Here is a 12,160-nt window from a genome sequence, read left to right on the forward strand (position 1 = left end):
CACGATAGTACTGACCAGAACAAGAAATTCTAACAATTCTAGAAGCTAGATACAAGGAGGTTTGAAATCGTTGATTTTTTTTGTTGTCCCTGTTGCAGGCCCATTCCCAGGTACAGAAGAACTGTGTGGTCGCACTGGTCAAGCTGCGTCAGCTGGACACGGACGAGAAGGGCCGGATGAGGGGAGCTGACCTGCAGAAGGCTTTAGACCAGGACAGACAGGAGGGGCTCATCCCCTTCTTTGTAAGGAGCTTCCATCCCCCCTCTTCTCTCTGTATGTATGCATCTCTCTCTCTCTCTCTCTCTCTCTCTCTCTCTCTCTCTCTCTCTCTCTCTCTCTCTCTCTCTCTCTCCCTCACCCTCACCCTCACCTAAATTTGTATTAAAAGGTTTGCAGTAAAAAAATCAGGTATGTTTTACCAGGACGTCTATACATCGAGCATATGCCAGCATTTAAAATGCTTAGTTTGTAGTTTTTCACAATTTCTTTATGAATTATTTTTCTAGGTGTGTGCGACACTGGGCTCCACAGGAGCATGTACGTTTGACAGTTTGGAGGAGATCGGTCCTATCTGTGAGTATACAGACTTTACGTTACGTTTCACAGGTTCCATACAGCCTCTATAATACTTGAAATATACTGTGTTGAAATTGGAAACTAGAAACGTTAGGATTTGCATTCTTACCTCCATGTACAGTTGTTTTGGTTAGGGTTTGTATTCTTACCTCTATGTACACCTGTTCTGCTTAGGATGTGCATTCTTACCTACATGTACAATTTTTTGTTGTGTCTGTTTCTTGTGTTCCAAGGTCACAAGTATTTCCGTATGCTAAATACGCGGGGACACTAACATAAACCTAGGCCAATCAAAGAAATTTACAAAATACATACGTGATCTTCCATTTCTTGTTTCCTAGGCGACAGTGAGAATATTTGGCTGCACATTGACGCGGCCTATGCGGGCACGGCGTTCATCTGTCCGGAGTACCGATATCTGATGAAGGGCATCGAACTCGCGCATTCTTTTGCCTTCAACCCCAGTAAATGGATGATGGTCCACTTCGACTGTACCGCCATGTGGTGAGGAATAAAACATTTTACCTTTATACAGTTCTATGAGAGGGGGCTCTGTGTGTTTCTCTCTCTCTCTCTCTCTGTATGTGTATATATGCATGTAGACATGTATTTATGTGTGTGTGTGTGTGTGTGTGTGTGTGTGTGTGTGTGTGTGTGTGTGTGTGTGTGTGTATGTATGTGTGTTTGTTTGTTTGTAGATAGAGTTCAGCACCAAGGACAGGCATTTTCACCATAGTGGTTTCAGGCCCAAGGACAGGCATGTTTTCCCGTGTGTGGATAATGTTCAGTACCAAGGACAAGCATGTTTACCTGTGTATGGATGGTGTTCAGCACCAAGGACAGGCATGTTCTCCTGTGTGTGGATAGTATTCAGTACCAAGGACAGGCATGTTTACCTGTGTGTGGATAGTGTTCAGCACCAAGGACAGGCATGTTTACCTGTGTATGGATGGTGTTCAGCACCAAGGACAGGCATGTTAACCTGTGTGCATAGTATTCAGGCATGTTCTCCTGTGTGTGGATAGTATTCAGTACCAAGGACAGGCATGTTCATATATGTGTGGATAGTGTTCAGCACCAAGGACAGGCATGTTCATCTGTGTGTGGATAGTGTTCAGCACCAAGGACAGGCATGTTTACCTGTGTATGGATAGTGTTCAGCACCAAGGACAGGCATGTTTACCTGTGTATGGATGGTGTTCAGCACCAAGGACAGGCATGTTTGCCTGTGTCTGGATGGTGTTCAGCACCAAGGACAGGAATGTTCACATGTGTGTGGATAGTGTTCAGCACCAAGGACAGGCATGTTTATATGTGTGTGGATAGTGTTCAGTACCAAGGACAGGCATGTTCACATGTGTGTGGATAGTGTTCAGCACCAAGGACAGGTATGTTTACCTGTGTGTGGATAGTGTTCACACCAAGGACAGGCATGTTTATCCGTGTGTGGATGGTGTTCAGTACCAAGGACAGGCATGTTCACCTGTGTGTGGATAGTGTTCAGCACCAAGGACAGGCATGTTTATCCGTGTGTGGATGGTGTTCAGTACCAAGGACAGGCATGTTCACTTGTGTGTGGATAGTGTTCAGAACCAAGGACAGTCATGTTCATATATGTGTGGATGGTGTTCAGCACCAAGGACAGGCATGTTCACTTGTGTGTGGGTGGTGTTCAGCACCAAGGACAGGCATGTTTACCTGTGTGTGGTTGGCATTCAGCACCAAGGACAGGCATGTTTACCTGTGTGTGCACGTGGATGGTGTTCAGCACCAAGAACAGGCATGTTTATCTGTGTGTGGTTGGCGTTCAGCACCAACGTCAGGTATGCTCATATATATGTGTGTATATATGTGTGTGCCTGTGTGTGTGTGTGTGTGAGACTTTGTGTGTGTTTGTGTGTGTGTATGTGTGTAAAAGTGTAAGATTATTATGATTAAAACACCTAAATTTAAAGCTTTGTGGGCAGATGTACGTATTCATGAATGAAATTCACCGATCTGGCACCTGTTGAAAGTCATAAGAGGCAAATGTCCATCGATTTTGAACATTTCCAACGTCATCAAATTCAAACTACCGACCAAGGCACTTCAAGTATCGATTCGCAGCTATGGCAATGACTGGAAATAACCGGAAGGGCGATTTTCAAAAGGAATTCGAAATTATAACGTTTCAAATTTGTAACCTACAGCCAAGCAGTTAGGAATCAGGGCGACTTGGACCATTACCAACTCGGTCCATCGCAAATCTAGTCAACTTGGCCCACTGCCCTGGTCAACTCGGCCCGCCACTAAATTGACACAAAATATTTAGCAGATTCATGACTAGAATCTTAACTTCTTGTTTCTCTCTTTTGAATTAATTCTTCATGTGATGACGTGGCGTTGTGCTATAGGCTGTGACCGCTGGGCAAGGGCCAAGTCACCAAAAACTTGGCAGAGAACTCAATGAATTCCTAGAATACAGATAACGAACGATTTTGAAAAAAAATCCTTGGTGTCATTCGCCAGTCCTACTCTAACACCGTGCATTATATTCCAATTATTAAATCAAGATTCACAGAAATCCAATTTTAGCCGCTCAGTGATTTGCTTCTATGTAGGCCAGATGCAATTCAACTAATGATACGGAGTGTCTTGTTCTGAACCGAAGCACAAGGTGTCGTGGAATTAGACCCGCCATGTTGATCGGATCAATCAATCAGACAGCAACCAAATCCGAATCTCGTTAGGCTATCCCCACAGGATCTATGAGATCAAGTCAGCTTATAGGTGAAATGAAACTGCTACAAGGCGTTTGGCCCGCAACTGGTTAAGTGTATGGATGGTACCCATGGGCCACGTTCGGGTTATGTCAAAGGCTGAAAAGTGAAAAATATATTGAAAATATCAATCACATCCTGCTCAGTAAGTTGTCATTTTTGATTATTTTAACTTTCACAGAAGGAAACTAATTATTTTCGCTCTGTTTCTACGTCTTCTTGAAACAAATAAGGTCAATGACCTGGACCAGACGGCTGTCATCATGGTAACTGGTGCTGTAGCAGACACTATGTGGTGTTGGGTTACATTATGTAGCAAGTTGGAAGGGCTGGTCACCACCATATTCATGAATTTGTTTGAGTAAGATAAAGAGTTGTGGTTGTAGAGCTGTAGTTTGTTAGGCTAAACCATATGGAGGCAAGCATTATTAATTTCCTTTCCAAATGTTACCTTTCTAGTTACATTTCTGTCCGGTGTACTTCTTCATTTTGTCCCAAAAGTCACACTTCTCTTTCCGATAGTCCTGTATCATCATGTTCTGTGGTGTAGTGATGTTAAGAGCAGTGTAGTTCCCGTGCTGACTGTACCTAGGCCAGTGTAAACCTCCTGACATCTTCACGTCTGTGAAACGCGAGTGAGAAGCGGGCTTGTTGGGGTCTCCTGTGTGGGCGAAGTTCCCGTAGTGAAGCGCCATGCTGTCCGCCATGATCTGTTCTTCATACGTCAGGCTGATGTTTAGGAGTGGCGCGGACTGGAAGAGAAAAGGAAGGTCCTCTCCGTGGCACACGTGGCCGTTACAGTACGGATGATTATCCCAGGAGTTCTTCATAGACCAGACGTGATCGAACACGTAAAGCCAGACGTTTGTGTCACCAGCTTGTACAGCGCTTCGGATGACGTGACGACTCGGACACGTAAACACCAAGTCAGTAACAATCACTGCTAGGTAAGGCCTGTAGTCCGAAGATGGCGGGGGCTTGTACTCCTTGTACACCGCTACTGCCTTCTCATGCATAAAACCTAAGATTGTTTCCTCAAACTTGAGCCTTGATAATGTCTTCGTGAACATTTCATAAGCGAAATAAACGCCTTCTTCGCTCGTCGTACCTATAATGAACGGTTTGCGCTGAAAGAGACCGTTTGAAAAGCTGTCCACTGTTTGTGCGGACAAGACGACACCGTCGATGGAAGGTGACCAGTTCTCGAAAATCTCCAAAGGTTTGAAGGGATTGGTAACGTAACTGTCTGCCTTGACCTGAGCTACCACCACGTCTTCTACACTCTTGGAGCGGAGGCACCTCATGTCACCGTGAGAACAGTTCAACTGCTCTGCTAGGTAGTCACCCAGGAGAAGTGCTTCAACCTTAGACTTGTGTGGAACGGTGAAGGGTAGGCTTGACATAATGGCCTTGTGGAACAACCCGGCAGATATGTTTGAAGTAAGGTGGATCCCTATGGAGTCTGATCCGGCGCTTTGCCCTAGAAGAGTCACACGGTTTTTGTCCCCTCGGAAGTCACCGATGTTTGCTTGAACCCATTTCAAGGCTTCTATTTGGTCTAGTATACCGTAGTTTCCCGTCGCAGCGTCCTTACCCTGCCCTGCTACAAGAAAGCCTAGCGCCCCCAGGCGGTAGTTGGTCGTAACGACAACGGTGTTGGTCTTCTGTGCGAGATATCGCCCGTCGTAACCCAAAGCCGACCCGGAACTTGCTCGATAACTCCCGCCGTGTATGAAGAACAAGACGGGAAGATTTTCTGAGTGGTGTGAAACGTGTGGTACGAAGATGTTGAGATATAGACAGTTCTCGCTCTGTTTTCCGTCTCGAGGGCATAAGTGTTGGGGGTCGGGGTCTCCGGGTTGGCATCCGTGTTGCGGGCAGGCGGGGCCGGGTACAGAACCGTCCCGCACGCCAGGAGCCCACGGGGAGCTGAAACGCTGCGGTGGTCTCCACCGTAGACCGCCTACCGGTGGCTCAGCGAACGGAAGACCCAGGAAAATGTCGCCTTCTTCTGTAGATATCCCTTGCACGGCCCCGTACTGTGTCTGGACGATTGTACCGCCATCTTTAGTCTCCAAACCAGTCCCTTTGGTCAGTCGTACGGCTAAAATCACCAGCAAGGTAATGAGAAACATGGCTTCTAAGAGTCTAAAACTTTACGAAGTAAAAATTGGGCGTACGAGCGTCACGAGTGCACCAAACTGTCACCAAAGTGTTAGTTGACCTCACAAGGCAAAAAGGTTGAATAAACACTCTTTCCAAGCACCCGTATCGCCCATCGACCATACCGGTACTTGCCGCCTCTTGTTTGGCTCCAAAGTACAAACTATCGCCTGCTAAAAATTAACAATTCACTCAATAGTAAATAAAGATAGAGATGGAAACGTGCGAGTGTGTTTGTTTGTCTGTGTGCAATACTACTGTGCAAAGTATCATGGAAAAAACATACTGCAGGATTGACATATTTTACTGTTTTATAACTGTTACAGGGTGAAAGATAACGTGGCTCTACAGCAAGCCTTTATCGTCAACCCGCTATATCTGCGACACGAAAACTCAGGTAATGTATATATTGCCATGTATAATGCTTCGCCTATAGAGACATTTGTGTTATTGCAATGTTCTTTGACTCAGGTCGAGCGATAGCTCCATTTTTGAATTGTACTGTGCAATGATTTCGAAAGACCGAGGAATTTAATTTAGTTACATTTAATTAAGTTAAAATTGGTCTGTAGCTTCACAATGCAGTATTGACTTTGAGATCCCGTTTTGAAATTATTACTTTTTTCACAGAAAATCTCATTTGTTTCCTATGTCTAGGTCAAGCCGTTGACTACATGGTAAGTTGACATACAGACATCCCAATCAAAATAATTAAAAACAAATGAATTCTTAATTGAGTTATCATAAACTATGATTTGAAAGTTAAGGATTATATCACATATATGGAACGTGGACGTAAAATGATGCTCTGTAAATGGTGTAGGTTTCAAATGTGGAAGTCGGTATCGCCCCCCGTCCCGGTGATGGGACTATACTAACCACGTGACACATGTGACCATACTCTTGCACACACCCAGCACTGGCAGATCCCGCTCAGCCGCCGGTTCCGCGCGCTCAAACTCTGGTTCGTCATCCGGTCCTACGGCGTCAGGGGGCTGCGGGACCACGTCAGGAAGGTAGGGGGCGCTTTCGCAGATTTAGAGGCACCCAGTGAAGTTTTTAGGGATTGAAAACCAGATTTTTCAAAGTTAATATTCTAGTCACTTACCTACATACTAAGTTGAAAAAATGCTATTTCAATGTATATCAACATTCATGGAGCACAAAGATCCAAAATTCTGACAAAAAACCGTTTTTGGAAAGACCGGGGACTGATTTTAGGGTACCACCCAGAAAATAAAGGACTCATCTTGGGGCTTGTTTCTGTAGTTTTATATGCCTATAAAGTATGCAATACTGATTTAAATTTGCTAATGTGGGACACTCTGTGTCAATATCGATATCATACAGATTGCCTTATTCAGAAGATTTCCAGTTTTGCCGCCCTGAAATTGCATTTGATTTAAAAATGATTTAGAAAATAAGCATGACATTGCTGTAACAATCGTCGCCTTTTTAATACTCCTTTACGTTTTATGCATCAAAAGTAAAATCTATTGTTGTCCTTAACATTTAACTATTAGAATCTCTCGGGGTATACAAACTGTACAATACACTACCATATCATCTCAGAATGTCAGTACCTTCAAGTTTTAAAACTCATATCAAAGACAGACGGAAACAAACTGTATAGAATTGGTAGTAAATTAAGATTGTATATTTGTATATATTGTGTATATTGATGTATATTTGTATATATTGTGTATGTTCATGACACATGTACATGTTGATGTCTGTTATGTTTTATGTGGAAACTCTCTCCTGGAAGAATAGCTGTCACCCTCAGGTGGGCAGCTAAAGGAGAGCTTTAACTCAATAAACTCAATAAACGTAGAAGACATACGTCAAAACTTTTTTTTATTTATGAAAGGTCAGGAATGGGGGCAGGCTGTGTCTCTTCCAATCTTCAAACTGCTTTATTCTGGACACAGACTGAAACGACTTGTCCTCCGCACTCTCAATGTCTTCTACCACCCTAATTCAAAACATATATCGTCTCAAATGACCATTTAAAAAGCCAAGTATTGATCGCATTTAAGATGTATTGCTCTTATGTATTTATGACGATTTACCACATTTGTGGAAGGATTGACATAACAGGTGACTATCAACTCTTCAAAGATGTCAAACTTGAGACCAGACTGTAAGGTTTGAACTACTCACACCGTAAGGTCTCTTCTCTTTTTCATTTCGATAAGTGTGGTGGGTTCTTTAACGTGCATGGGGTGTGGCTCTCCCAAACACGGGACCTCCATGTAACGTCCTATCCGAGGAACGTCCCTAACCGAAGCTAGGTACTCATTTTCACCTGAGTGAAGTGAGGAAAGCCTTTCCCAAGGGCACAAGATCGGTGACAAGGTGAGGACCTCTTGGTTCCGAGCCGAGGACGCTACCGCTACGCCACACGACCCCACACTTCTTGTAATTTTTTGTCTACGTGGACCTAACTAACTACAGTCCCTATCTGTGTTTATTCTATTACCAGGGCGTCAGACTGGCGGAGATGTTTGAGACGATGGTTAGAAAGGACACGAGGTTTGAGATCCCGGCACAGAGGATCCTTGGTCTGGTCGTCTTCCGACTTAAGGTCAGTACCCCAGAGGTCTTACAAGGTTCCCTCATTACTGTGAGGGTAGGAGACCATCCATTTTTCAGTTGTTCTTGTTCTTATAACATTAGAACAGTATTGGTCTTGACAATCTTGCTGGCCCTTTTCCCCAGGCATGTCCAAAATAGTTCGCTAGAGGGGATAACACCCGTCTTCATTTGTGTTGAAGTTCCCTCTGCTGTTCCCTCGAAGAAAAACTTTTTTTACCATCTCCTCTGGCGATCTTCCCAAAGACCAAGTGAAGAGACACCAACAAAGTTATTCAAGCAACTGGGTGTTATTTTTAGAAACTGGATGTACTTTTCAGGTAACTGACCGTTACGTTCCGTTTGAATTTCAAATTTCAAATTCCCTTCCACAATTACCGAGGTCTTTCACCCAGAGATATACCCAGTATAGATAACTCTCCGTGCAACATGACAGTTATTGACAAACCTTTCTCAGTGAGGTCAAGGTGAATAGCTATTTTACAAGTCCTTGGACTGGGGGCGATCTAAGTGAATGTTCGATACTTCACTATGGACCGTATATCATGACTTTGGCACGGTGTTTTAAACATGTTAAGTCTCTGTAATATTGGTTTCCTTTCTCCAAGAATAGCTTAAACAATTCACTTTCGTCGAAGTGCGATATTGATGCGAATGTTGACCTTGTACTTGTATCGGATTTATACGCCCAGTGTTGGAATACGCGTGTCAAGTGTGGCATCCGGGACTTACAGTTGCAGAATGTCAGTCAATAGAGAGAGTGCAGCGAAGAGCATGCAGAATTATTCTTAGACAGAACTACAGTAGCTACAGCTCGGCGCTGTCTGAACTCTCTCTATCCACACTTTCCCAACGACGGCATGAACTGTGCAGAAAGTTCGCTGAGGCGTTGCTGAAATCGCCAACCCACAGAAACTGGTTGCCACCTTGCCGTGAGGCCATATCCGGCAGGACTACCAGATCGAGTAAACTGCTACAAACTCTCAGACACAGAACTGTCCGATTCACTAAGAGCCCTATATACTATGTGACAAAGTTGCTGAACGATACGCAAGTTCTGTAACATACTGGTTGTTGTACTGGCCGAACAGGCTTTTCGTACTTTTAATATTGTATTTTCTATGTATATGTAGTGTATTGAATTCTCTATTGACAATATTCTCAAGTTTTTAAATTGTAAAAGAGTCTACAATTCAGCCATTTAGGCTGCCACCGACTTTTAAACCTGTATGTCTATTTATTTGTTTATGAATAAACCAGTCATCATCATCGAATAAACAAACAGGTTGTGATAAAGCCAGTACTACCGTTTCCGAACCTGGACAGCTTAATTTTACATGAAACATGCACGAATAGCCCAAAATGTTTGCGACCCTACGATGATTGCACGATACAGATGACCCCTTCCTTAGTGAAAATACAGGACACTGCAATCGTGACAGTTTGATTAAAAAGCTTGGCATTTGGCCTAAATCTTTTTAAAAGCAGCTAGCCCCAAAGTGTGGGCCCAAGAGACAAATGTATTTGTACGGAAACTAGGTGTTGATGAGACCGCCAAAAGGTGTGACCTTGGGGATTATAAGTATTTACACCTATTAGAATTACAGTGAATCCATATTCAACTTCACCGGCGGCCATCTTTGATTTGTATCACAGGTCATTGATCAGTGTCCAAAACATCCGGTCAAACTGTCAATCAACGCCCACTCACGTTTAGAAATACTGCAGGGCGAGACTTGTAGGTATTATTCAATTAGGGCGGGATTTACTGTGGGCTAACCTGGACTCCGGACTGTTTCCAGGGCCTACACAGGCCAGCTCTTCGGCACCGGGGCCAACATGTCCTGAGGAAAGTTTCCCCACGCCCCCAGGAAAAATCACCGGGCCAGGTTGAGTTTGCTAGGCGGGGATAGAAGCTTACAATGCCGAGAAACACAGCCTAAAGTCGTGGGAGAGACTTGTGACGAGTTTAGCTATAGCCAAAACATGCATCAGTGCCAGGGACAAGGAAGCACAGTCAGCACTAAGGACAGGGAAACACAGTCAGCACCAAGGACAAGGAAATGCAGTTAGCATCAGGAATACACAGTCAGGTACAGGGAAACGCAGTCAGCACAAAGGACAGGGAACCAAAGTTAGCATCAGGAAACACACAGTCGCGCACAGGGAAACATAGTCAGCACCAAGGACAGGGAAACTCAGTTAGTATCAGGGAAACACAGTCAGTTACGCATACAGTGAAACACAGCCAGTACCAAGGACAATGAAACACAGCACAAGGGAAACGCAGTTATCACCAAGGACAGGGAAACTCCATTAGTATCAGGGAAATAGTCAGTTACAAACACAACCAGTACCAAAGATACGAAAACACGGCATAACGCAGTCAGCACCAAGGACAGGAAAATGCAGTTAGCATCAGGGCAAATGACACAGATACATGTACGTTTAACCAAACAACATGGCGGCTGAAACGTCACAAACGAACACCCAATAACAAGTCAGTATAACAACTGTTATGATGTTATTCCAGGGTCCTGACTCCTTGACGGAGACGTTACTGAATCGTCTGAACAAGACGGGGAAGTTGTTCATGGTTCCCGCCTCTCTCAAGGGCAAGTACATCATTCGATTCACGGTGACGTCACAAAACACCGCCGAGGCAGACATCGTGTACGATTTTGAGCTGATACAGAAGGTGACTTCGATGTTGTTTCGTAGTTGTACATCCATAGTTTAACTAATGTATATTTAACAAATATGCCATTGTCAGATCATATTACGGGCTTACTTGATATGTTTTTGATAATGTCATCCAGTCAAAATCGAGAATGACAATATTTGTGCAATTTTACAAACAGAACAATGAAATATTGTGTCATAAGTGATAAATTTCCTTCGTATTTTACCAACAGAGGTTGATCCTATCACTTGAAGGTAGCTGAAATTAGTGGTGAGTAATTTGACTGCGGTTGAATTATGTTTGTTTGTTTGTTTTGTTTATTTGTTGTTGTTTATATTAAGATGGCGTCCCATGTTCTAAGCGGGAACGACGCTGAGCCTGACATGGCGAAGTGGGACACGGAAACGTTCGTGTCGAAAGTGTCGTCCGCCCCCGACGACAGTAACGGGAACCTTGCGAGCCAGCGGGTGGCGGGCAGGCGCCTCGACACCGCCGTGGTCAGGGTCCCCAGCGGCCGCCGCACCGTCATCGTCAAAATCCCGCTCAAAAACCAGCGGATCCAAGATGGCGACCGCCCGGTCGAGAAGGATCTAGCCAACATCTGCGGGTGCACCTCGCTCCTCAGCAGTCTCATGATGAGCAAAGACAACAAGGAACTGCAGAATTCTGCCTCGTCGTCTGGTAAAGATGACGCTGCGAAGAGGCGCGCGATCTTCGAGGCTAAGGGCACGCAGACGTCGCTAGAATGTGAGATCAAAGTCATGGGGAACGGGCTGCTCTCCGAGGCTATCAAAAGCCTGTTGGTCAATGCTAACGACCACGGTCAAGGCCTGGCGACTCACTAGAAGTTTGGAGTAGCCTGGGAGCCAGGCTGTAGCCAGGAATGCCTTGAGCTTCAAGGTTTTTTTCTCAGGGGGGCCAGGGGAAGTTTCCTTGGGGGCATGTTGGCTCTGGCACCGAAGAGATGGGCTGTCCTGGCCCTGGCTATAGTCTGGCTCCCAGGCTTGTTACAGAGGGACGTTTAACAGAGGCCGTTGCTAGCCCTGTCGAGAATTTCAGGTGATACGTGAAGCTACATGTAACAGATTTCACTAGAAAGGTAACGTTATACATGTCCTCAACATATTGTCTTTGTGTGAAGTTATCTACTAACTAAAACCAACAATCTCTAACGTACATATCGGAAGTGACTTGTAAACAAGTAAACAAGTGCAGGCCAATCAAAATCTTTGTTGTAACTAGTTGCCAATAGCTCTGTCTTCTTGGTGCTGATTGGCTACCTACAAGACTAAACCATCTGATTGGTTGTTTCAAGCCTATGGCTTGTCTATTTTGGCTCTAGCTTGCCCAATGTCAGATTTAGATTTTATTTTTGGTGAGAATT

At 44.5% G+C, this 12,160-nt stretch overlaps 1 protein-coding gene across 1 annotated transcript in view; it reads left to right on the forward strand.

Moving 5' to 3' along the window:
• LOC109468657 (histidine decarboxylase-like) overlaps positions 1-11,688 on the forward strand; it is a 22,464-nt gene extending 10,776 nt beyond the window's left edge. Inside the window, exons 7-15 of the mRNA XM_019766980.1 lie at positions 99-242; positions 507-573; positions 918-1,080; positions 5,825-5,895; positions 6,156-6,175; positions 6,416-6,514; positions 7,984-8,085; positions 10,627-10,791; positions 11,118-11,688. Of these exons, the coding sequence (XP_019622539.1) occupies positions 99-242; positions 507-573; positions 918-1,080; positions 5,825-5,895; positions 6,156-6,175; positions 6,416-6,514; positions 7,984-8,085; positions 10,627-10,791; positions 11,118-11,621 (1,335 nt within the window). The 3' untranslated portion in view covers positions 11,622-11,688. The remainder of the gene's footprint in view (positions 1-98; positions 243-506; positions 574-917; positions 1,081-5,824; positions 5,896-6,155; positions 6,176-6,415; positions 6,515-7,983; positions 8,086-10,626; positions 10,792-11,117) is intronic.
• Positions 11,689-12,160: the final 472 nt, after the last annotated feature.

Source organism: Branchiostoma belcheri, unplaced genomic scaffold, assembly GCF_001625305.1.
Source record: "Branchiostoma belcheri isolate BF01 breed outbred unplaced genomic scaffold, Haploidv18h27 scaffold2, whole genome shotgun sequence".
NCBI lineage: Eukaryota > Metazoa > Chordata > Leptocardii > Amphioxiformes > Branchiostomatidae > Branchiostoma > Branchiostoma belcheri.